At 51.8% G+C, this 22,961-nt stretch overlaps 1 protein-coding gene across 6 annotated transcripts in view; it reads right to left on the reverse strand.

The window, feature by feature from the left end:
- The window catches only part of SBF1 (SET binding factor 1), a 52,778-nt gene that overhangs the window by 14,656 nt on the left and 15,161 nt on the right, over positions 1-22,961 (reverse strand). For 5 of the 6 annotated variants that reach the window (XM_044429721.1, XM_044429704.1, XM_044429732.1 and 2 more), the window contains exons 7-23: positions 14,624-14,701; positions 11,993-12,106; positions 10,980-11,108; positions 10,781-10,879; positions 8,525-8,729; positions 7,804-7,916; positions 4,475-4,624; positions 4,301-4,369; positions 3,952-4,110; positions 3,552-3,823; positions 3,159-3,331; positions 2,979-3,052; positions 2,610-2,805; positions 1,878-2,014; positions 1,500-1,675; positions 635-774; positions 292-499 (exon numbers count right to left, since the gene is read on the reverse strand). In XM_044429721.1, coding sequence (XP_044285656.1) covers positions 292-499; positions 635-774; positions 1,500-1,675; positions 1,878-2,014; positions 2,610-2,805; positions 2,979-3,052; positions 3,159-3,331; positions 3,552-3,823; positions 3,952-4,110; positions 4,301-4,369; positions 4,475-4,624; positions 7,804-7,916; positions 8,525-8,729; positions 10,781-10,879; positions 10,980-11,108; positions 11,993-12,106; positions 14,624-14,701 — 2,492 coding nt within the window. The remainder of the gene's footprint in view (positions 1-291; positions 500-634; positions 775-1,499; positions 1,676-1,877; positions 2,015-2,609; positions 2,806-2,978; positions 3,053-3,158; positions 3,332-3,551; positions 3,824-3,951; positions 4,111-4,300; positions 4,370-4,474; positions 4,625-7,803; positions 7,917-8,524; positions 8,730-10,780; positions 10,880-10,979; positions 11,109-11,992; positions 12,107-14,623; positions 14,702-22,961) is intronic. The other variant, XM_044429713.1, reaches the window with a different exon arrangement.

The following is a 22,961-nucleotide window of genomic DNA, read 5'->3' on the forward strand; positions in this document are numbered from 1 at the left end:
GAGTGTGGAAACTTTGCCCTCTGAGAAATGGGCATGTTCAGGCTTGAGAAGAGAAGAAACAGAGTGAATCAGAAGGGGCCTCCTGGGCCATCTAGTCTGACCCCCGGTTCCAGCTGGCTCTGCTCATGACACGCCCACCATGTGGAAGTCCAGCCTGTCCTTGAACACCCTCACCGATGGGGCTTCAACCACCTCCCGTGGAGGCCCATTCCACACCCTGGGGGCCTAAGTGTCAGGAAGCATGGGCCCAGTGCCCAGAGGGAGGGGGCTCCGGCCCGGTGCCACACCCACCTCCTGCAGATGGCATACATCCGGTTGACGGTCGAGATGCGGAAAGGCTCGTTCTTGGAGCGGGTGAGGCTGTTGCTCAGTGTGCCCAGCCCCAGGCGCTGGTAATCCCGACAGCAGGCTCGCTCCACCAAGTGGCTCATGGTCATCTTGTCCGAGGGCTTGATGGTGGTGGACGGAGTCAAGGTGCTTCTGTCCACTTCTTCAGACACTGCAGAGGCCAAGGCAGGGTTGGGCAAGGCGTTGGAAGCCCCACACAGCCCTCCCCTCCAGGCATGGCAGCCATGCCAGGCACAGAGGCATTCCAGCTAGCCCACAGCCATGGCGGCATGAAGGGTGGCTCTACCTGAGATCTCATCCTCATCCTCTGGGAAGTGCTGCTGGCTTCCCCGGTGTTCCCACGGAGGGGGAGTGTACTTCCTGCGTGTCACATACTGGCGGCCAATGGTCTTCTTGGCATTCTTCACCAGGTTCCTGGAGATAGTTCTAAAAGGAGGAAGAGGAGTACCTATAGGTCAGTTCAACCACAGGGCTGAAGAGAGAACACCAGGTACTCTCCCTCTGCGGACAGTGAAGGACCCTGACCGGTCCACCAGCACCTGGGCTCATTGAGAGCAAAGAGCACAAGAAGGGGGGCCTTTGGCACAAGACCCGGTCCACGCGGTCCTGAGGTGCGAGGCCAGGGCCCAGGTGAGGGGAAAGCACAGCTGTGAGAAGAGGGGGGAGGAGAAACTGTCTTCTCAGGGGGCAGGGTGAGGGCTAGGACAGTGATCAGCAGGTGCAGCAGCCACCAAATGAGAGGCCCACCTGGCTGCCTGGGTGGCCCACCACTGTAGGTGCCCATCCTGCCCTGGGAGACATGGGCAACAACTAACGGCAGGTGAAGGAGGCGCAAGGGTAAGCCCTCGGCTGGCACTCCCTGCCCCAAGGGATCCCCTGGCCGGGGCAGCAGTGGAGTGCGGTGCACCCCACTTCCCTCTGCGCCACAGGAGGATCACGGCGTGGCCAGGGAGGCCCAAAGGGGCCGTGGAGGCGGGGGCGCTGGCAGCCCAGCAGCCACCCACCGCAGGGGAGAAGCCCCTTGACTGCTGCCTGGACACTGGCCACCCCTGCCCAGAACTGCCTCGCATGCCTGCTCACGGGGGCTCTGCGAGGCCTCCCTGACCCAGTGCAAGTGGTGCTCCAGGGGCAGGGGGCATGTCTGCTCTCACCTGAGCGACGGGTTCTTCTCCTTGGCTTTGGGCTGCAGTGCGGGCTTGTTTGACAGGCCCACCGTGAAAGCGAAGGTGTCCGAGATGTGCTGCGGGTAGCGGAGTTTGCTGAGCTGCTTCCGGAAGGTCTCCACACTCTCAGAGGCGACCTCCTCATCAAAGGCGATGCGCAGCAACTGCAGAGCAGAGCGAGCTGTGCTCAGGCCTTGCACCAGGCACCCAAGGCAGGCCCTGGCCACTGGCGGGCCGGCTGTGCCCCCCCCCCCCACAGAGCACCCGCTCTCAAAGCGGGGCACGGGGCAAGACACCCTCCTCTGGGGGAGGCACAAGCCACGTGTGCACACTCGACAAGCCTGCCACGACCCCACCAAAGCTCACCTGGAACGTGCAGGAGCGCAGCTGGAGCTGAGCACAGCCCTCCTGGATGAACTGGTCTACTTGTGCCAGCACTGGGATCTTCTCCTCTTTGGTCAGGGAGGCAACAGGAAAGGAACGGACCACCACTTGCTCGCCAACTGCAGAGGAAAGCAAAAGGGGTCCTCTGCTGCAGCCTAGACAGCAGCACAGCTGATGCGCAGCGGGGCCAGCCAGCCTCCTGCTGGAAAGCGGACTCTCCACGGAGACCCTGCAGCAAGGAGCTGCTCTGGAGAAGAACACTCTCTCCCAGAAGCTCCGCAGAGCTCTGCAGCCAAAGGGGCTCATCTCCTCCAGCACTGGTTCCAGAAGGTCCATCAAGCAGAACAGGAGGATGAATCCCACACCCCCCTCCTGTGCCCAGCAGCTGCTACAGAGAAGTCTCTGGTGCGGAAGTGGCCCAGAGCCATGCGGCTTGCAGCTGCTTCTCAGCCCCATGATCTGTCTAGTTTTCTTAGTGGAACTGTGTGCCACATGCCAGCCTGTCCTTTGGCTTGTTCTGAATCTCCCCCTACCCAGCATCACGGAGACCCCAGTGAGTTCCAGCTTTACCTGCCTTGTCTCATACATTTCCTACATGCCAGTCTGTTTCTGAAGCTAACCCCCCGCCCCCACTGTAGTCTATCCTCGCCAGAAAGCTACAGGTGCTCTTGGGACACCCTGCTGCACTTCCCCCCACAAAGCTGGTGCCCTTACCCAACGGGTCTGTGGGGGTGCCTTTGAAGATGATGCGGTAGGTGGTGAGGAAGATGGCCCCTTCAGCAGGAAGCAGGGGAGGCCCGCCGACATTCCCGCCAGCAGCTTCCTGCCTGCCATCAGGCATCAGGTACACCCGCAGGCCGTCCATCACGCTTTCTTCTCCCAGCAGCAGGGCGGGCTGGAGAAGCTTGGGCTGCAAGCAGCAACATGGTGGCGCCTCTTAGGAGCACCCAGGGCAGCCCCAGCCCGGGTGGGCCACTCCGGACACCTCCAACCAGGGTAAGAGGCTGCCGCTGCCAATGCCCACCCCCCGGTTCAGGGCTCCCAGCCCTGCATACACCTACCAAGGGGGGGGGGGGCTCTCACCTTCTGTATGGGAGGGAGCCTCTTGCTCTCCCTGTGCACGGCATCCAAGGTCTCAATGTGCATCTGGACAATGTCTGGGAAGAGGGGATGGCAGTGTCAGCAGCCCCGCATGCCCCCTCAGAGTGAGCCCCTCCCACCAAGCATGCTCCCTGAGCATACTGCACGGAGAAGCACACACACCTGGAATCATGACATGCAGCCCCTTGAGGTGTTCGTTGGTGACCCCACTCTCTGTGCAGACCTTGTCCACAAAGCGGTTGATGAACCGAACTACGTAGTTGGCCACGTCAGAGCTTTCGGCATCCTCAAAGCCACTCTCAGTGTCGTAACTGTCAGCCACACTGCCGGCGATACTGGCAAATGAGCAAGAGGCCTGAGCACCCCTCAGGTTTGAAGCACCCCGACAAAGCACCCGTTCCCCCAGCTGGGAAGCAGCAGCTGCTGCTGCTGCTGGCCGTGCATGCAGCTGGGGCCCAGCCCTTCTCTCCTGCAGCAGGCAGGCAGCAGCGGCTCCAGCACAGGCACTGAAGCAGGCGACCCGCACCCTCCACAGTTCGGCCCCAGTCCAGCTACCTGTTTGTGATGAAGCTATTGCTGACACTCTCCGCATCTCCGAGGCCCGAGCCTCGCAGGAGACGGTTCTTGCTGGTGTCCAGGGGCAGCAAGAGGTAGCTCATGCGGTTGGCGTAGTGAATCGCCTGGCTGAAGACGGTGCTCTCTTCCTTCTGGATCAATTCCTGCTGCTTTTCACAACTCATGGTGGGCCAGAGGCGGCACTGCCCGGCTGCAATCTCCAGGGCCGACTCCTCCTCCTCCCCCTCCTCCAGCGGTGCACGCTCAGCCACCTGGTGGGCCAGAGGAGGATCAGCCTTCCACAGAAAAGGCCAGGAGGCCCTGGGCCACTCCTCCCCGGGCAGGAGGGCCAAGCGCCTGCCTTTCTGCTCGTGGCTGACAGGCGCCTGCCTTGTCTTACCTGGTCCACATGGTTCTCCTCACCGGACTCCAAGTAAAGGGCCCGGATGTGGTTCTGCACATCACAGTAGAACATGGCCTCCCAGAACTGGAGGTTGGTCCACACCAGGTGCTCCTGCACGCAGCTATAGGCAAACTGGGTGACGCCAGGACTGAGTTTCTGGTGCAGGAAAAAGGACAAGTGGAGGGAAGTCCCCCGCTTCGTTTTTGTTTTTGGACCTGCCATCACAGCCCCACAGCCTCCCATCCCGGAGCAGCTGGGCTCCTCAGCAACTCCCAAGGTGCAGACGGGGCCGGCAAGATGATCCTCAGACACCTGGGCCACAGGCGGAGTGCTGTGAGCTACTTACACGGCAGAATGCGGTGACCAGCGGCAAAAGTGCGGCTGCAACTCCATGCTCATCTGCGGCACTGCAGTCCTGTGGGCGAGATAGGAGGTGGCCAGTGAGGACGGCAGAGGCTGGTGGCGAGCCACCCCAAAGAGCCCCAAGATGCTGCTCCCACTCCCACCCCCGGCCTCAAACCTGCAAACAGCAGTTCATCATGCGGACAATGAAGTCGAACTGCTGGTGGTCCAGCATGGCTCTGTTCTGCTGCACGTGCAGATTCAGCTCCTGTGTCAGGCAGTGCCGAGCAGCCCGACTCTTCATGGCTCGGAGTACCGCAGGGAGCAGCTGCAAGAGGTCAGGTACGAAGCTCAGCAGTAGGAGAGCGGCATGTGGGCGACCGAAGGACCACCACATGTTGGGGGTTACATGAGCAGAGCTGGAGACTAGATGGCCTGGGAGGCCCCTTCTGACTCGCCTGTTTCTAAGTCTCAAGCTAAAAGGATGGGACGGAAGGAAGCTCCTTTCCTGCAAGGTCAAGGGCAGGCCAAAGAGGTTCCATGTGTGGCCTTCCCTCAGGACACAGAAACATAGAGAGTCAGAAGGGGCCTCCTGGGCCATCTAATCTGACATCTGGCACGAGCCGGCTCCACTCACGACATGCTCACCATGTGGATGTCCAGCCTATCCTTGAACATCCGCACCGATGGGGCCTCAACGACCTCTTGTGGAAGCCCATTCCACACCCTCGGGGTCCTAACCATCAGGAAATGCTTCCTGGCATCCAAATGGAACCTTGGCTCCCTGAGCTTGGCTCCATTGGAGCACGTCCTGCCTTTCTCTGCAGGGGAGAACAGGGCTCTACCCATCTCCATGTGACATCCCCTCACATACCTGTATGTCGCCAACACATCCCCTCTGAGTCTCCTCTTCTCCAGGCTGAAGAGACCCAGTTCCCTCAGTCTTGCCTCATATCCCATCCCCCGCAACCCGGCCACCAACCTTGGGGCCCTACACTGCACTGACTCTAACCTGGCTATATCCTTTCTGTAATGAGGGGCCCAAAACTGAGCACAATACTCCAAGTTGCGGGCACACCAGAGTCATGTAGAGTGGTAGTAATACCTCTCTCGATCTAGAAGCCACACTTCTGGCTATGCAACCAAGGGTGGCGTTTGCCCTCTTGACCACCGCATCACACTGCTGGCTCATGTTTAGCCTGTTGTCAACCAGCACCCCGAGGTCCCTTTCACAAGTGCTGCTCTCCAGCCACTTGTCCCCTAACCTGTACTTATGACACCTATTCCTATGCCCCACACTGAATGCCATCCTGTTGTCTCCTGCCCACTTCCATAGTCTGTCCAGATCCTCTTGGAACTGGAGTACCTGCTCCTCAGTTGTGGCCACTGCTCCAGTTTTAGTGTCGTCTGCGAATTTGATCAGCAGACTGTTCACCCCTTCTTCCATGTCATTTATGAAAAGCTTAAACAGGATGGGCCCCAGGACAGAGCCCTGGGGGACCCCGCTTGTCACTGGCCGCCATCCCGATGATTCCCTGCTAATGGTTACCTTCTGCTTTCGGTCAGTCAACCATGCCCTAATCCACCGGACAGTGCTTTGGTGTATCCCAAAACCCCTCAGTTTCTCCACCAGGATATCATGGGGCACTTCGTCAAAGGCCTTGCTGAAATCCAGGTATACCACATCCACTGCATCCCCTCCATCTAGCCATCTCGAAACCTTGTCATAGAATTCCACAAGGGTTGTCTGGCAGGACCTGTTTTTGCGGAAGTCATGTTGTGTGGCTGTCAGCCTCCCTTCCCTATCTAGCATCACTAGCAAAATAGTCATTTAGCACTATTTTAGGACATCCAGTGAGATCCATGCAAAGTGACAGGACAAGTCCATGCACTAAGCACAGACCTTTGAATTAAGCATACAGTAGAGAGAGTCTTGCTTTTTCATTTCCTGAACCGCAGCTTGGCTACTGCTCTCACAGTCATAAAGGAAGCCTGGGAGGGGCTCAGGCATGCCTGGTGCAGGCAGCCAGCGGACCGAGGCAGAGGGAGGCCTCTCTGGAGGAGCTCCAAACAAAATTCAGAGAGATATTATGTAAAATAAGCTGAAGTAATAAGTAATCGGTTTAACTTTGATACTTTCCACAGGCTGCCATCCTCATGCTTCCTGATACTCTCCCTCTTTAATTAGTCCGGCAGGCAAGACTCACCAGAGAAACACTCATGTTAGGGAAAGCCAAAGGCAGAAGGGAAGCCCCAAAACGAGCAGCACAGACTCTCTAAAGAAAGCCACAGCCCCCAGCGTGGAAGAGTTCAACAGAGTTGTCATGGGCAGGACATTCAGAGAGGTGCCATAAGTGGAGACAACTTGATGGCACATCACAACAGACAATTTAGTGAGCGGTTGGTAAAGGAGCCTGACAGAGGCAGGGAAATGCTAACTCTCAACATAACAAAGACATTTTGTCTGCAACTGCTGCCCCTCCAGGAAGGGTTTTCAAGGCTCATGCATGTTTCCAGAACCAGCAGGCCCTACGCAGGGTTGCCCTGACAGACAGTCTGGAAAGTTCAGACACTGCCATCACTGCTGTGCTTCGCCGGTGGATACAAGGCGCCGATATTTTTAGTCAGTTTTGTTTCCAAAACCTCAGTTCAAGTGCTTCTCTATAAAACCCAGCACAACCTGGGCCTACATGCCTTCTGACGCCAGGCATGGGAAACCTCAGCCAGGTGGCTTCTTTTCCAGGCAGGGAGCCTCTCCCTCCATGTAACAGGGAAACACTCTTGTTTCCTGCCAGCTCCTGTTCTGAAATGAGTGTTTGCATCTGTTGGATACCAACAAAAGAAATACCCCCTTCTCAGCTAATCTGCGCAGATCATTCGAAAAGGGAAGAGGTGGAATTGGGGGCTAGGTGGGAGGAGAGCTGGACACACCACCTGATGGCATGTGACCTATGTGAGCCTCTTGGGTGCAATTCAGCCTTCTGCCTCAAACAGATTCTCCACCTTGCTTTGCAGCATCTCCACATACTAGACTTAGAACACAGAAACAGAGTGAGTTGGAAGGGGCCTCCCGGGCCATCTAGTCTGACCCCTGGCTCCAGCCAGCTCTACTCATGACACGCCTACCATGTACATGCCCACTTAATTTTAATCATCTTCTCACACCTCCTCCAATTTTTTTCTGCTATTGCCCTGAGCACCGACACAGCATCTAGCAAGCGGGTTTTGTAGAGAAATGACGAATATACAGCACTTTCTTGAATTCTATTTCCAGTTTTGCATGATTAAATACCATCTCTATTTTATGAGTTATGGGAAAAGGGTTAGTGACGGAGTCTTAATACATGCACATGCTTTATATCATCATCGTATTATAGTCTTCTGTTCTAAATAATATTTTCCTGTTTCGGTCAACTTGAAAATGTAACTCAGCTTTCAACAATGAAGACTTTTGAGATCTTTTGCCTCCCCACCAGCCAAATGGCTGAAAAGCACCTGGGGTCTCACCTTTTTGGCCTCCAGCATCTTGCCCTCAAAGACGTAGGAGATGCAGTTCCTGACCACCTCCAGTCGGCGGGCACTGTTGGCCAGCACAACTCCGTTGCGCTCCATAAGAACCCCTGCAGTGGGGCGGGGGAGGGGAGGGGAGGAGACACGCCCATCACAACCCGACCCATGGAAGGCTGACCTTCGCCCAGCCACTCCTCCTGGGCAGGCCCTCAGTGATCCACACTGGAACAAAACAGAACACGCTGCCTGCCAGCCTAGATGGGAGAGCCAAGGAGATGCGATGTGCCGGGGGGTATCAGCAGGGCAACAGCCAGCACCCCAGTGAAAGCAGGCTGCCAGGGCGCAGCACCCATGGGCATCCCTGCCTCACTGGCCACTGGATTCAGCCAGCCAACTGGGCAAGCAGGAGTACAGCACACTGAAGCAGAGAGAGCCCCCCACCCTGGGCTTGTGCCAGCTACTCCCTTCCTGAGCCAAGAGTCCTTGCCTCAAGGTCTTCCAGGTCAAGCAAGGCAGGAAGAGTGCGGCGTCCCTGCATCCAACTCAAGAGCACCCCGAGGTGGGGAAGGTGTTCCTTCGTACTCAAGAGACCAGCTGCCTCCAGGAGGTCCGCCAGTGGAACAGACAAATCCAGTTGGAGACCAAAGCGAGATTAAGGCAATGGTACCCACAGTGGGAGCAGCACCACCAGCAGAGGTAAGAGACACACAGAGCATACCCAGCAGAGGCCCCGAAGGAACCATGCACTTCTTCTCCACCTTCACAGCAGGAGGGGCTGTCTGCAGCTTGGCTGTGGCCTGGTCGATGATCCACTGGATGGTCCCCTCATCCAAATGGGGGAAAGGCCTCTGGTGCAAGCGCAGGTGGCAGCCTTCCGTGGGCTTCTGAACTTTGTGCATGGTCACAGCAGGGTAGGGGTTCTCCTGCTCCAACAAAGCCAAGCACAGAATCACAGAGCTGGAAGAACCTGGGAGGTCATTGAGTCCAACCCCAACACCAAGATCTGCAGCACAGGATGCAACCACAGCATTCCTAACAAACAGCACCCAGTGGTCATGGAAATGTTTCAAATCAAGGAGGACCCACCTCCTTGCAAGGCAGACTGTCCCACTGTCAAACTGCTCTTCCCATTTGGAAGTGCCCCTTCCCCTGAAACTTCTACCCATTGGCTCTAGTCCTGACTTCTGGAGCATCAGAGAGCAGCTCTGCGCTATCTTCTGCAAGGCAGTCCTTCAGAATGCTGAAGCTATCAGAAAGCTATTGTCCCCTGAACCTCATTTTCTTTAGCTGAAATGGACCCCAGCTGTTCAGCCATTTAGCAGAAGATTTTGTTTCCAGATCCCACACATTCCTGGTTGCTCTTCTCTGTCCTTCCTAAAATGGGGTATCCAGTAGTGGACAGTGTACTCCAGATGTGGCCTGACTAATACAAAATATAGTGGAACTATTCATTTCTGTGATCTGGACACTCCGCTTCTGCTAATGGAAATCTAGATTGCATCAACTTTCTCAGCTGCCATATGTCTTACTTCATTGAAGTGCAGCCAATAAGGAGCACTAGTTGTTCACCTATGAAGAATTTACATTTTTCCTGATGACCAAACAACAAGGCTCAGTTACTTAGCATTTTATCAGAGAGATCTAAGAGGGTCACAAATATAAATAATTTCAAGAGGGTCAGAATTTGTAAAGATAAGCCTGGAGGCATAGAATCACAGAATAGCAGAGATGGAAGGGGCCATTGCGTCCAACCCCTGCTGCTGCAGGACATCAATTTACACCAACCCACTCAGATGGCTGTCCAGTTGCTTTTTGAATGTCTCCAGTGTGGGAGAGCCCCCACCTCTCTGGGCAGCTGGTTCCACTGTCGTATTGCTCTGGCAGTGAGGAAGCTTTTCCTGATGTCCAGCCTGAATCTGGGTTGTCGAAACTTGACTTGATCATTCCATGCCCTACACTCTGGCATCAGCAAGAAGAGAGCTTGACCTCCCTCTTTGTGACAGCCTTTGAGGCACTTATAGAGGGATATCATGTCCCCTCTCAGTCTTCTCTTCCTAAGGCTGAACGTGCCCAGTTCTCTCAATCTCTTCTCACAGGGCAGCATTTCCAAGCCCTGGATCATTTTTGTTGCCCTCCTCTAGAACCTTTCTAATTCTCCTGCATCTTTCTTAAATCTTAAAGGCAGGTATTTTCACACCAGATGTCCTAAAAAGAAGTGTACATATTCAAAAATAACTGGATGTTTTCTGTTGTGATGTTTTCTGTCACTAAACAGTGCAAAAAGCTAAGCATGTAAATTCACTTTGTATGATGACTGTAGCAGCTGGTCCCAACAGGAGATGGGCTCACTCTCTATTGTTAGCGTGCACCTACAATAAAGGGTCCTTTTTTATATACTATTACTTGGTGTTGCCTGTCTCTCTCATGGTTAGGCAACGAGCAAGAGGGCCTTCTTTTTTTGTCCACAATAGCACCCCAGATGGGACTGATCTGAATCTCTGAATCAGGGCCATCGAGTTGGCTCTGCAGCAACACAGCACACTATCTTTGTTCAAGGCAGCCAGGACCGTGTGCTGGCAGTAACATGTTGCCCATGTGACCAGCTCTTGCACCAAAAAAACTCATGTATGAATAATGTCACATACCCCTCAAGTAGGTTGGTAAGATGTCTCCGTGTTTATTTGTCTGTTCCATGAATCTGTGTATGCGTCACCTACAGTAGCCTAAACATTTCCATCCTGGGGTGAGCTTGCCTCCCGCTGCTGAGCAGGCTGGGCTCTGGCATGTGCAGGACCCTCCCAAGAAGCACACTCCCACGGTGGCAGTGGACCGAGGAGCACCGTGCCGAGACGGAGGAAGAACGGTCTGTCCTCCCTGTGTAGGACAGGAGGTCCCCGCTGCTGGCGAGGGGTCCGAGTGCTCCCCGCCTTGGGAACCCAGAGGGGCTCAGGTGGCCACCCCAGCACAAACATACGTTTTTGTACAGCTGCTCTGCTAGTTCCTTGATGTGCCAAAGCACCCTGGCCTTGTTGCCTTCATCTGCTTGCATCCGGGTCGCTTCATTGGCCACCAGCTAAGAGAAAGGAGGCGGAGAGGGTGAAAAGGCAGGGTCAGGCTTTCCTCCCATGCACAGAATGCTGGGACCGAGCAGATCTCCTCAAGGAGCACCTCACCTCATCAAATAGGTCTGTATCCCGGTATGGGGGTCCCCTCTCTGTCACAAACCCAGCAAAGGCCATGCCCTCCAGCACCTTTGGAAGGAAGTCATCTTCCACCAGGCCCCTCTGTCCAAGAAAGGCTGCCTAAATCAAAATAGAGGAGACCACAGTCAGCAAAACAAGCTCCCCGCGCAAGGATACGCGCCTCACACTGTCTCTGTATTGAAGCGTGTGTATCAGTGGGCAAATCCCTTTGGGATGGGCTGTAAGCGGGGTTTCTCCAGAGTCCAGAGGCACCTGAGCAAAGATGCTGGAAGAAAGGCTAACAACCATCAAACCATGGCACTCCTCCAAGCTGCAGACAGACACAGGGTGCTTATCCGCGACAACGGCATATGCCACAACTACCCCCACTGTGCTATCCATACTCCTGGAAGACAAGCAGTTCCATCTAACTAAAGGTCTTTGCGAAGTGGCCAAGTGATCAAGCAGCCTAAAGACGAAGAGGACCCCTGAGCGGCCCCATTCCCTAAGCCCTGAAGGAAAACCCTTTCTCCATATCGCATCCATGGAGGGGGAGGGAGCAGAAGAGCCCAGGGAGGAAACTGCCCAGGCAGCTCACGCGTTCCCCACCCCTCCTGCTGTCGGTCCAGCAGCAAAGGCCTCCCTGGCCTGGCAAGATCCCGTCTTGCCACAGACATGGACTGGGACACGGGGAGCCTGAGTCAGATTTCTTACCTCCCGAGCCTGTCTTCATGGGCATGTTATTTTTGTGTCAGTGCAGACGCGCGCACACAAACACACACACACACACACACACACAGTTTAAGATGAGATTGTGGTATCTTAACCGTTGCAAGCAGCTTATCAGTTCTTGTTGGAAAAGTAGGATATAACTCTTTTAAATAATATTTATGTTTCAAAAAGGGAACATACAAGACCGTTAAAAGCCCCCACCTCCCCTACTCCTGGTGATGAGCCCACAGCAGCCAGGCCTGCATCGTTCCACCACCTCATCCCAGCCTCACCTTGTGAAAGCGAATGACTGGCTCTGGGTGGATCCGGATGATATGCAAGCACCATCGGTAGCCCTGGAGCAACTGTGCAAATAGGCGGAGGAAGACAGCACGGATCTCCTTGTCCTGCAGCCCAAGAAGGAAGCGTCAAGCACTGGCAGGTGGCTGAGGAGGACAAACCTGAGCACTGGAGCACCAGCTATGGTCTCTGTGATGCCTCCCTCCTCTCCAAGGAGGATGTGGGCTTTCTCTGCAGCCTCTGCCGGCCATTTCTAGCTACAGGAGCGCTATGTGCACTTCTCTGCTGGGAATCAGGGGAAGAAACTCCAACGAGCCGAAAGGCTCAGTTCCTTTGACTAAAGACAACCTGGTCTCTCTCAACAGCACAAGGCATCTACCCAAGTGTGTTCCTTAGGGAAATCAGAGCATTGCTGGCTAGTGAGAAAGTCTATTCTCTCTAAGCCATTAATAATTTCACAAACCATCCTTTTCTCTTTCCTCTAAACTGAGAAGCTCCACTGTGTTCCCAGAAGCTTGGCAGGGCCACACTCAAAAGAAGGCCCTCTGTGCCAAGCTTTCAAAAAGGCCGCATCCTCCTGAGGTCTGCACCTGCGATTCTCCTTACATCGCCACAGCTGAACTGGCCACTGGTCGCCTCCTTTGCTTCATTTACTACAGGCCAATCTTTTTTCCTTGATACTGCTTCTTCTAAAAGCTGAAGCGTGCCCCAGATGCCTAGCAAGGAATTCATTCAACCTTCTTTCTTCTTCGGCCACCTGGGCAAACCTTACCAGAAAGTCACAGGGGGCGCTAGATGAGAACAGATGAAGATTCATGCTGGATCAGACTCCAGGTCCATCTAATTCAACATTCTGTTCCCACAGTGGCCAGTCAGCGAACTTTAGGGTGCTTACAAGTAAGAGGGGAGTACAACAGCACCCTCCTGCTCATGGGCCAATCACCTCTGATACTGGAGGGAGCACAGAGCAGCCTTGGATAGCCTTCTCCTCCAGGAATCTGCCCAATGTCCCTACAAATTGGAGGCCCTCACTCCATCTCACGAAAGCGAATTCTGTGTGGAGAAGTCTTCCCTTTCTGGAATCCTCCACCCATCAGCTTCTTGGGACAATCCTTGTGGGTCCTGCTCTTCTAGGAGAGGGGAAAGCTCCTCATCTGCTTTCTTCACACCAGGCATGACTCTCTCCCTCTCCATCATGTCCCTTCTTACTCCTCTTTTTTCAAGGCTAAAAAGCCCTAGTTAGCCACTAGAGGCTCAGGTCCCATTGCTCTGTGCGTGAAATTCGGACCCGCCCCCCCGCCCCTCAGCTAATTCTTAAGGTAGTTCTTCATGTGTGGTTGCTTATTTATGGCTTTTGTCTCTTAAATGCTTGTAAAGGACTTTGGTCAGTTCCACAAAGGCAGCACAGAAAGGCAATGAAAGGAAGCAAAAAAGACATTCCATATGAAGGCCCTTTCTCCCTCTTTGGAGATTTTGCATATACTGCCCGGAGGAGTTTGGGGCTTCCACAAATTTTGTTCCCTGGCCTGCTGGGCAAGATTGTTTACAACTATATAAGAAGGCTCCTGCCCAACAGAGATTCTCCGGGAGCCCCCTAAGTCTGCTTCGGTGACTTTAGCAAAGGGCTTCCTTTTGTGGAAGTAAATTGCACAGCTTAGCTAAGTTCTATGTGAAGAAGTCCTTCCTTTCATCTGGACTGAATCTTCCACCAATCAGCTTGGTGGGATGGGATGACTCCTTCCGCTGGAGTATGTAAGGGGGGGAAATGGCATATCTGTATACATTTGCACTGTGTACCTCTTTATTTGCCTTTTTCCTAAGCTTGCTGATCACAGATGTGACTCTCTTTTCTCCAGCCCTTGATCAGTTTTGTTGCTCTCTTGCACTTTTTCCTACTCTACAATGTCTTTTTACATGCATTGACCAGAACTGTACACAGTAATTTAAATACAGTCACACAGTACATTTTAAGGGCTGTAGGATATTGCCAGGTTTAGTTTTCATTCCTTCAGCTACAGCTGCCAACTTTTAAACTCATTTTATATTTAAGATCTGACTGGAGACAGTACCATCATCCTTACTGGTTCCCTTCTGCGGGTGATGTGCGCAAGATTAGCTCTACCACACTGAATTTTACTCCACCAGGTCCACATTCTCTTAGTACTAGGCCCTCTAACCCCCACTTCCCCCATGCAAACTCATACCCCTTGGATTTCTGGCTTCTGCCATCAGCACTTCAGCCCCTGTGAACTACGTCCCTCTCTCACCTGTGTCCTTTTGCCCACAACACTTCAGCCTTGACTGGAAACCACGAATTTCCTGAGTGGCCACTGCTCACTGCAATCCTAACCAGCCCTTGAGGACACAGAAAATTTCGAACTTCTCTAAGGCAGGAGAAACCAGCCATGCCAGATGCTCTTCAGAACTTGCCAGCTTTTCTACAGCTTACCCGCGCGGCCATGGGACCAACCGGGTGACCTTGGGCCAGTCACAGACTCTCAGCCCAACCTACCTCACAGGGCTGTTGTTGTGGGGATAAGATGGAGGAGGAGATGTTAGCTGCCTTGAGCCCTTTGTAGGAAAAAGGCAGGATTTAAATCGAAAAATAAATAAAAATAAAATACCTGCATCTTGAGGGAAGATGCCGAGATGGTGGATGGGGGGAAGGCCAGGTCTGCAATCTCCAGCTCTGGGTCCAAGACCTGCACAGACAAAGACCAGCTGCCTTCTTGGTTGAGAAAGGGCCCCAGCCACACCTCCCCTGCACGAGGCAACGCGGAAGTGCCCCTCTTTCTTTGCATTTCTTTCTTGAAGAATCACACTTCAGTTGAAATGCAAAAGCACAGGGAACGCAGCCCACTTTGTAAACCATGGTGGTGAGCTTGTATCTTGACTGTGCTTTTGAGACGGCAGGAAAAGGTTACATGGTCAAATGCTGCTGCCCACAAAAATGAACCAAACTTGATGTATAATACACCAAAACAAACATAAGGAGTTGTGCTATGAAAAATCTAACAGCAGTGGAACTCTGTCTTTGAAAGATCAATTCTGTTTGAGTAACAAACACATCCAAATTATCACAAATATGTGACTTTGGGCTACAGTACCATTTTGGCCCTCCCACACAGCTATTTCAAGGCTGTTATATATTTAGAAGCCAACATATTTCCTACCTTTTTATACATGGAATAGCCAGAGCAGGCTGATTTTTGAGAAGTTACAACGGGGGGAAATTAAAGGAGGAAGATGACAGTGCAATAAACAAGTTTCAGAGTTATGCCATTAGATTTGCATCATGCACATACTGTTGACAATTATGAAGAATGAAAATCTGTTGAAGTTATATTATACTGCATTAATGTAATGCATCTGTTTGTCACAGTTCCTCCTCACTGCAGACAGAGGCTGTAGACATAACACTGTGGACATGAAGCCTGCATCCACCAAGCAACAAAGAAATCCTGATCCCAACTGAACGTGCTGGTTATGATGCCCAGTGCAGCAGCGCACATCAAGAATGGAATTGTGTAAGAAAAGGAATACTGTGGCATGGAGCCAGCAACAGGGAGCAGCCACGAGCCGTGAGGCTGCAGGATCGTATTGAAGCACAGACTGGCAGCAGCACGAAACAAGGGGTCGCAGCCTGCTCTGATGCGGCTGCAAACTGTCGAACAGACCCAGTTCATAGCCTGGAAACTCTCTGTCCTGGTCTTTCTGTCAGATGCATCATCCATAGGAAGGGCTGCCTCTTCCTGTGTAGCTTTGGCTTGCATATGAACAGCGACACCCTTCTTGCTGAAGGCAGGCTCTGCCGTGCCTGTTTCTGGCCTGCTTACCTCGCCCTGGCCTACTGCAACGCAACCACCGAAAACCATTTGGAAACTGAAACCGCTGGAATGCTGACTAGATTTAAGCATTATGAGCACATTATGCCCACATCCTACATGCATGGGGAAGGGGAAGGGACACTTGGTACGACTTTGCTGTACCTACTACCCAAGTTGTTTTGAATGCATAACTTTGACGGTGTTGTATGTCACTTAAATTGAAGGATTACCGGTTTTGTAGCCACTGTGTTGCTACCCATTCCATGCTGTTACCATGAAGCTTTCAAAGACCCGTAAGAACCACCTGCTATGCTTTCCATGACGATGTGATCATGGCGCACACTCCTTCAGGGGTCACGAAAAACACAAAAGCCTGCTGCTGGAAGGCATTGTGAAATACCACATCATCAGTGCTATGGGGCAATATGAGCATTTTTCCAATCCAAGAAGTTTGCAGGCTCCAATGCCCAAAACCAACTACAAGAGCAAGGGGGGTTGCCCGCGTCACCTGCAACCGGCGATGCTGTTCAGCACCCTGCTACACATGATAATCCACTACAGTGTGGCAGAATGGATCCCTATCAAAGATACTTCTGCCTGAAAGGATGTCTTCCCTGTTGTCAGGAAAGTCCCTTCCTGTGTCCACTGCCTGCATGGAACCAGTGGTGTGTGCAAAGCACAACACAATAAAATACACTGGCTCAAAACATGGTGCATCTTGTTCCACTCTGGGGGGGCACGTCTGCTTATGCCCTGTGCTGTCTGCCTTTGCAAAATGGGCATAACTTTTTCATTATCAATCCAAACTGGATATTCTATGCAGCAAATTGCAGGAAAAACTTGGCAACTGGATATGAAACAGGATTAAAAGAGCTGTGTGGGATGGTGAGAACAGCACCACAGTGGGAATGTCATAGCTTTTGGTGCTTCTGCAGCTCTAGCCCTTGTGATAATTTGCCTCTGCAAGAGAGTTCCACTGCTATTAGACATTTGGGACCATGCACCATTCCAGCATCTTTGTCCAAATCAGTCATTTACCTTGAACCTTCAGAAGTTTTTCAAAACGCAACTTAACGTAGCCAATAAAGTCATGCACGACGTGGCACTGTGCTTTCGTCTCCTGCTTCACTAGGGAACAGCGTTCTCAGAGCAACGAGCACTTTGTGCCGTATGTAACATTTTGCAGTAAGGCTGAAAAGTGCAGCTTTGGTCTTATCAGGCCAGAGAACCCCTTTCCACATGTTTGCTGTGACTCCCACCTGCCTTCCCACAAACTCCATAATGGCTTTGGTAACAGGTTGATTTCGGCAATGGCTTTCTTCTCACCACTTATCCACAAAACCCAGCTTTGTGGAGTGCCCGGTTGATAGCCAGCCTTGGACAATGTCTCCTATCTCAGCTGCAGATCTCTCCACCTCCTTCAGAGTTACCGGGAAGTTGAATGCATCCCAGTCACTGTATTTTGGAGAATGGCCTTCTCTGGGCAGAGTCATGGTTGAGCCACACTTTCCCCACTTTGTAAGAATGTTCAGTTTGTAGTATTTTTATAACCCAATTCTAACTGGTGCTTCTGCACAACTTTATCTAGGAGTTGTTTTGACAGCTCCTTGGTCTTCCCTATTGCTGTTGTTTAGATTTCCTCTCCACCAAACTCTGGGGCCTTCCAGAAACGGCTGTATATAATCTGAGATCATGTGGTCTCAAACTGCACCCAGATGAACTCTGCTCAACTCCTGAGGGATGTAATTTCTGGAGGCAAGGAGATGCACCACAGCATATTTAAGAAGGTCTCAGTAAAGAAGCAAAGTTGGCTTTTGTTTACTTCAGTTTTGTGCCCCAAGAAAGTATTTTGCATCTTCACGATCCTGCATGTCTTGTGTACATCAAGTGGAAACAATGTCAATTAAATCCATTTCAGTTCCAGCTTGTGATGCAAGAACTGAGGTCAAAAAGGAATTGTGCAAAAACTAAAACAGCTTCAACAACTAAAACAATTCTGGTTTCAAAAAATCACAACAGTTAAAACTGCTGACTTGTCCCAACACGTGCCACTATGTGCCTGGGAGCAGAGGGCCATCTCAACCCGCATCAGAAAGGATGGGAACATTGGTGCCACATGGGGTGCACTGGGACAATCATTCCACGAGGGAGACCACACCAGAGAAGGCCTGGAATGCAAAGTGTAGCACATGGATAGATATGATTTAAAATGATTTAAATGTTGAATATCATCAGTCTTGCTGATACATTCCAGCTCTGCAATCTCACCCTGGGGTCTGCTGCTATGCCTCCAAAGGGCCATTTTTCGGTCCCCCCGCCCCACCAAGGGTAGCTGTGCTAGCCTACGGTAGCACACAGTACGGAGGGTTTCAGCATTTCAGGTTTTAGATACAGTACGTGGGGGTGGAGGGGAAGGGGCTCAATTTGTAAACAATGAGGTCAGAAGAAGTCAAACACAGAAAGTAAAATAATAACTACCACTTTGTAAACAGTGGTCGTTCATAATACAGTTGCTGCTGGTAACATTATGTGTCTTGCCAGCAACTGACCATTAACAGTGTGGTTTAAATTCTTTCTTACCTCACTGATTACAATTCCCACCTCCACCACACACATCTATGCAATATCCTTAACCTGGTCCTAACCCACAGGGAAGGCCTCGTGCATGGGTCCTCAAACTAAGGCCCACAGGCCACTTCTGGCCCGCCATGCCCATTTAACCGGCCCGCCCCACAGGTTTTGCACTCCCCGGGTGGGCACGCGGCTTGCTCGTGAGGAGATCATTTTGGACTCCATCAGAGAAAATGCTCTTTTCACGAGCAAGCCGGCACCTCGCCCTGCAGGCCCCCCATCCTTGCCTCTCCTCACGTGCATGTGTGAGCACACACCCTGCCCCCCCCGGCACCACCTTGGCAGCCTGTGCCCACCGCCAGCACCTGTCAACTGGCCCCCTGCAGAAAAAGTTTGGGGCCCCCCTGGCCTAGTGGACAGAGTGGCAGCAACAGGAACTCCGGGGGGGGGGGGGCAGTGACCACGCCTTACTTGAATCCTTGATCCTAAAGGAAGCAAAAGCCCAGGGCAGCCAAACATGGTACCCTGGATTTTAGGAAAGCCAATTTTAATAAACTCAGGACAATGACAAACGAAGTCCCATAGCAAGTGACTCTAATGAGAAAAGGAGTCCTTTAAAGCACTGGTTTTCAGTCTTTTACAGTTGTGGACCAGCAAAAATAGGAAAAGTATTTTGGGGACCACTGAGGCAGAAATAAAAGTATTATATACATAATGTAGTATTTTGTGTATTAGTTTGTAAATATAGTACCAAAAATTCTCTAAAATAACCAGAAACTGAGCAGTAAAATATTAATAAAAATATTAAAATTAAATGTAATCAAATACAGCTGAAATTTTTAGAGCAGTATGTAATTCAAATAAGGCTACTGGGAAATCTGTTGTTGCTTCTTTTAAAGAATACTAAAATTTACACTAGCAAAATACAAAATCAGTATAAATGCAATACTATGCTCAAAGCAGATACAACTTCAAATACAATATTAATAGCAGAGCAATACAAAATCAAATGAAGTTACTTAATACAATAATATTTATGATGCTAAATAATGAAATACAATGACTCCCCCCTCCCCCCAAATTCCCACACACCAGCACAGACTGGCTGAGAAAACACACCCAGCCCAAGCCCATCTCAGCATTTCCCATCCCAGCGGAAAACACCGCAGAGAAAGGAAAAGGCCTCACCGAGGGCAGATGCGCCATGGCTCCGTCAAGCTGCCTCCCCCCTTCCCGGCCTACTGGGCCAAAGAGGAGGTGAGGCGAAGAATCGGCAGTGTGAGCACAGCTAGCCCCGCGCTGGGCCTGGCGAGCGAGACACCGCGGTGGGGCGCATGCACGGCAGTGGCTCTTCACAGACCAGCAGGAAATGCTGGCGGACCGGTGCTGGTCCGCAGACCGGCGGTTGAAAACCACTGCTTTAAAGGAAAGCAAACACTAAAGACATCGTTACAAACCGTTCCAGCCAGGAGAAACATAGAAACAGAGCGAGTCAGAAGGGGCCTCCTGGGCCATCTAGTCTGACCTCCGGCACCAACCGGCTCCACTCATGACATGCTCACCATGTGGACATCCAGCCTATCCTTGAACACCCGCACCGATGGGGCCTCAACGACCTCTCGTGGAAGACCATTCCACATCCTCGGGGTCCTGACTGTCAGGAAGTGCTTCCTGGCATCCAAATGGAACCTTGGCTCCCTGAGCTTTGCTCCATTGGAGCGCATCCTGCCTTCCTCTGCAGGGGAGAACAGGTCTCTACCCATCTCCATGTGACATCCCCTCACATACCTGTATGTCGCCAACAGATCCCCTCTGAGTCTCCTCTTCTCCAGGCTGAAGAGACCCAGTTCCCCCAGTCTTGCCCCATACGGCTTCCCCTGCAAACCGGATACCAACTTTGTGGCCCTACACTGCACTGACTCTAACCTGGCTATATCCTTTCTGTAATGAGGGGCCCAAAACTGAGCACAATACTCCAGTTGCGGGCGCACCAGAGTCGTATAGAGTGGTAGTAATACCTCTCTTGATCTAGAAGCCACACTTCTGGCTATACGACCAAGGGTGCCGTTCGCCCTCTTGACCACCGCATCACACTGCTGACTCATGTTTAGCCTGCAGTCAACCAGTACCCTGAGGTCCCTTTCACAAGTGCTGCTCTCCAGCCACTTGTCACCTAACCTGTACTTATGACATCTATTCCTATGCCCCAAGTGCAAGACGAGCAGGTTGCTTACCTGTAACTGATGTTCTTTGAGTGGCCATCTGTGCAGTCACACATACGGGTTCTGCGCCTGCGCAGCGCCCTTGGCCAGAAGATTGATAGCTAATGGTTTGGCGGAAGAACTCCGCTCCTCCTCCCCGCTAGCAGTATATATGGAGCGGAGTGTCTGCCATTTTCCAGTCTTTGACAGACCAGATGTTCGCTCTTCTAATAAAAAATTTTGTTGGTATCGACGGAAGAAAAAACATCATGGCAATATGAAGAGCAAAGAAAAATTAGCTTGGTACCGAAGAAAAAATTACAACCACCCAATGACACCAAGCAGAGCCGGCGGGTGGGTTGTGTGACTGCACAGATGGCCACTAGAAGAACATCAGTTACAGGTAGGCAGCCTGCTCTTCTTCGTCGTGGCCTCTGTGCATCACACATAGGGGTAGAATAACAAGCTCACCCCATATGGTGGAGGGAGGTGTCATCAACGGAGAATAGCTGAAAGAACAGCTCTGCCAAAGGAGCAGTCCTGTCTAGCACGAACATCCAATCTATAATGCTTTGCGAAAGTACAAGGAGTAGCCCAGGTGGCAGCTCTGCATACATCCTCAATCGGGACTCCCGATGCAAAGGCAGCTACAGCTCTAGTGGAATGACCTCTGGGAACTGTAGATAAGTCTATCTTGGCCAACTGATAGGACAAAGTAATAGTGTGAACTATCCATTTGGACAGTCTCTGAGGAGTAACTGGGAAGCCTTGAGTTTGTTCCGAGTATTTAATGAAGAGTCTATTGGAATGTCGAATAGACTCAGTCCTTGATCTGCAGAAAGCTAGGCAGCGCCGGACATCGAAAGTATGCAGGGACCTCTCGATCGGATTCGAAGAAGACGGGAAAAATGCAGGCAAGATAATCTCCTGGTCCATGTGGAAAGACGTAGCCACTTTTGGAAGAAAAGACGGGTCCATTCAGAGCACTACTTTCTCTTTGTGAAAATTCAAAAATGGGGGTCTACCCTGAGGGCACAGAGTTCACTAGATCTATGGGCTGAAGTAACTGCTATCAGGAAAACAGTTTTCCAAGAAACAAGACGTAAATCAATTGTTGCCAAAGGTTCGAAAGGAGGTCTTGTTAGTGCCTGTAGTACCACTGAGACTCCACATGGGAATAAGCCATCTGATTGTTGGATGAAGGTTGCAGAGTCACTTAAGAATGCAGAGCTTGGTGAAAACAAATGATATTCGGCAAAAACAGAGAACCTACGCCACTTCGCTGCGTACCATTTTCGAATGGACAGCCTTAGCACAGAATCGAGAATATAATGGATGTCCGGATGAAGAACTCGCGAAGCCGACAGAATATTCGTCGGATCGAGGACATAGAGGAGGTAGATGGACTCACAGCGTGGAATGGCATGTCGAATCTAGGGATAGGATCAGTAGGAACTGCAGATGGCGTTGGTACCGGACCGGTGTTGACTGCTATCGAATTCGCCAGGCTGTCAGTTTCAGCGACGCTAGATCTGGGTACTGGATCGTGCCCTCCCGCTGAGTTAAGTTAAGGAATGGGAGGGAGTTGAAGGTATTCCTCTCGGGAAATGCAAAGAAGTGTGGAGAACCAAGGCTGGCGTGGCCACCAAGAAGTTATGAGCAATCTTGTGGCCCCGTCGTGAATTATCTTTGATATTACTCTCATGATGAGGGGAATCGGGGGGAAAGCGTAAAAGATCATATTGTCCCAAGGGATCATAAAGGCATCCCCAGATGACCCCTGTCCAATTCCCACTCTCAAGCAAAAAGTCTCACACACCTTGTTTTGTCGGGTGGCAAACAGGTCTATATCTGGGAGACTCCATTGCTGGAACAGCCTGTTGCATGTCTGGCGGTCCAGTTCCCATTCGTGCGACTTGGACATGTGCCTGCTCAAGAGATCTGCTTCCACACTGTCTGTACCTGCTAGATGCACTGCTACTGGGGTGATGTCTCTCAGGATGCACCACTCCCAGATTTGCATCGATAGTCGGGCTAACTTCGGAGACTTTGTCCCCCCTTGCTTGTTCAAAGTAAAAGACCGTGGCCATGTTGTCCGAGGTTATTTGGACAACTCGACGGCAAAGCATGTCCTTGAATGATTGTAGTGCTTTGAATACTGCAAGAAGTTCCAGGAAGTTGATGTGATTCCTGGACTCCTGTCGGTTCCAGACACCCTGCGTGCGTAGGCCAGAGCACAGGGCTCCCCATCCCAGTAGAGGTGCATCAGTACCGAGAGTCACCGTAGGGTACCGAGGTCGGAACGGAACTCTGATGTTTAGGTTTTCTGATACCGTCCACCATAGTAGAGATTGTAGGACAGA

This window comes from Varanus komodoensis, unplaced genomic scaffold (assembly GCF_004798865.1).
Source record: "Varanus komodoensis strain SLA01 unplaced genomic scaffold, ASM479886v1 scaffold1, whole genome shotgun sequence".
In the NCBI taxonomy this organism is placed as follows: Eukaryota; Metazoa; Chordata; class Lepidosauria; order Squamata; family Varanidae; genus Varanus; species Varanus komodoensis.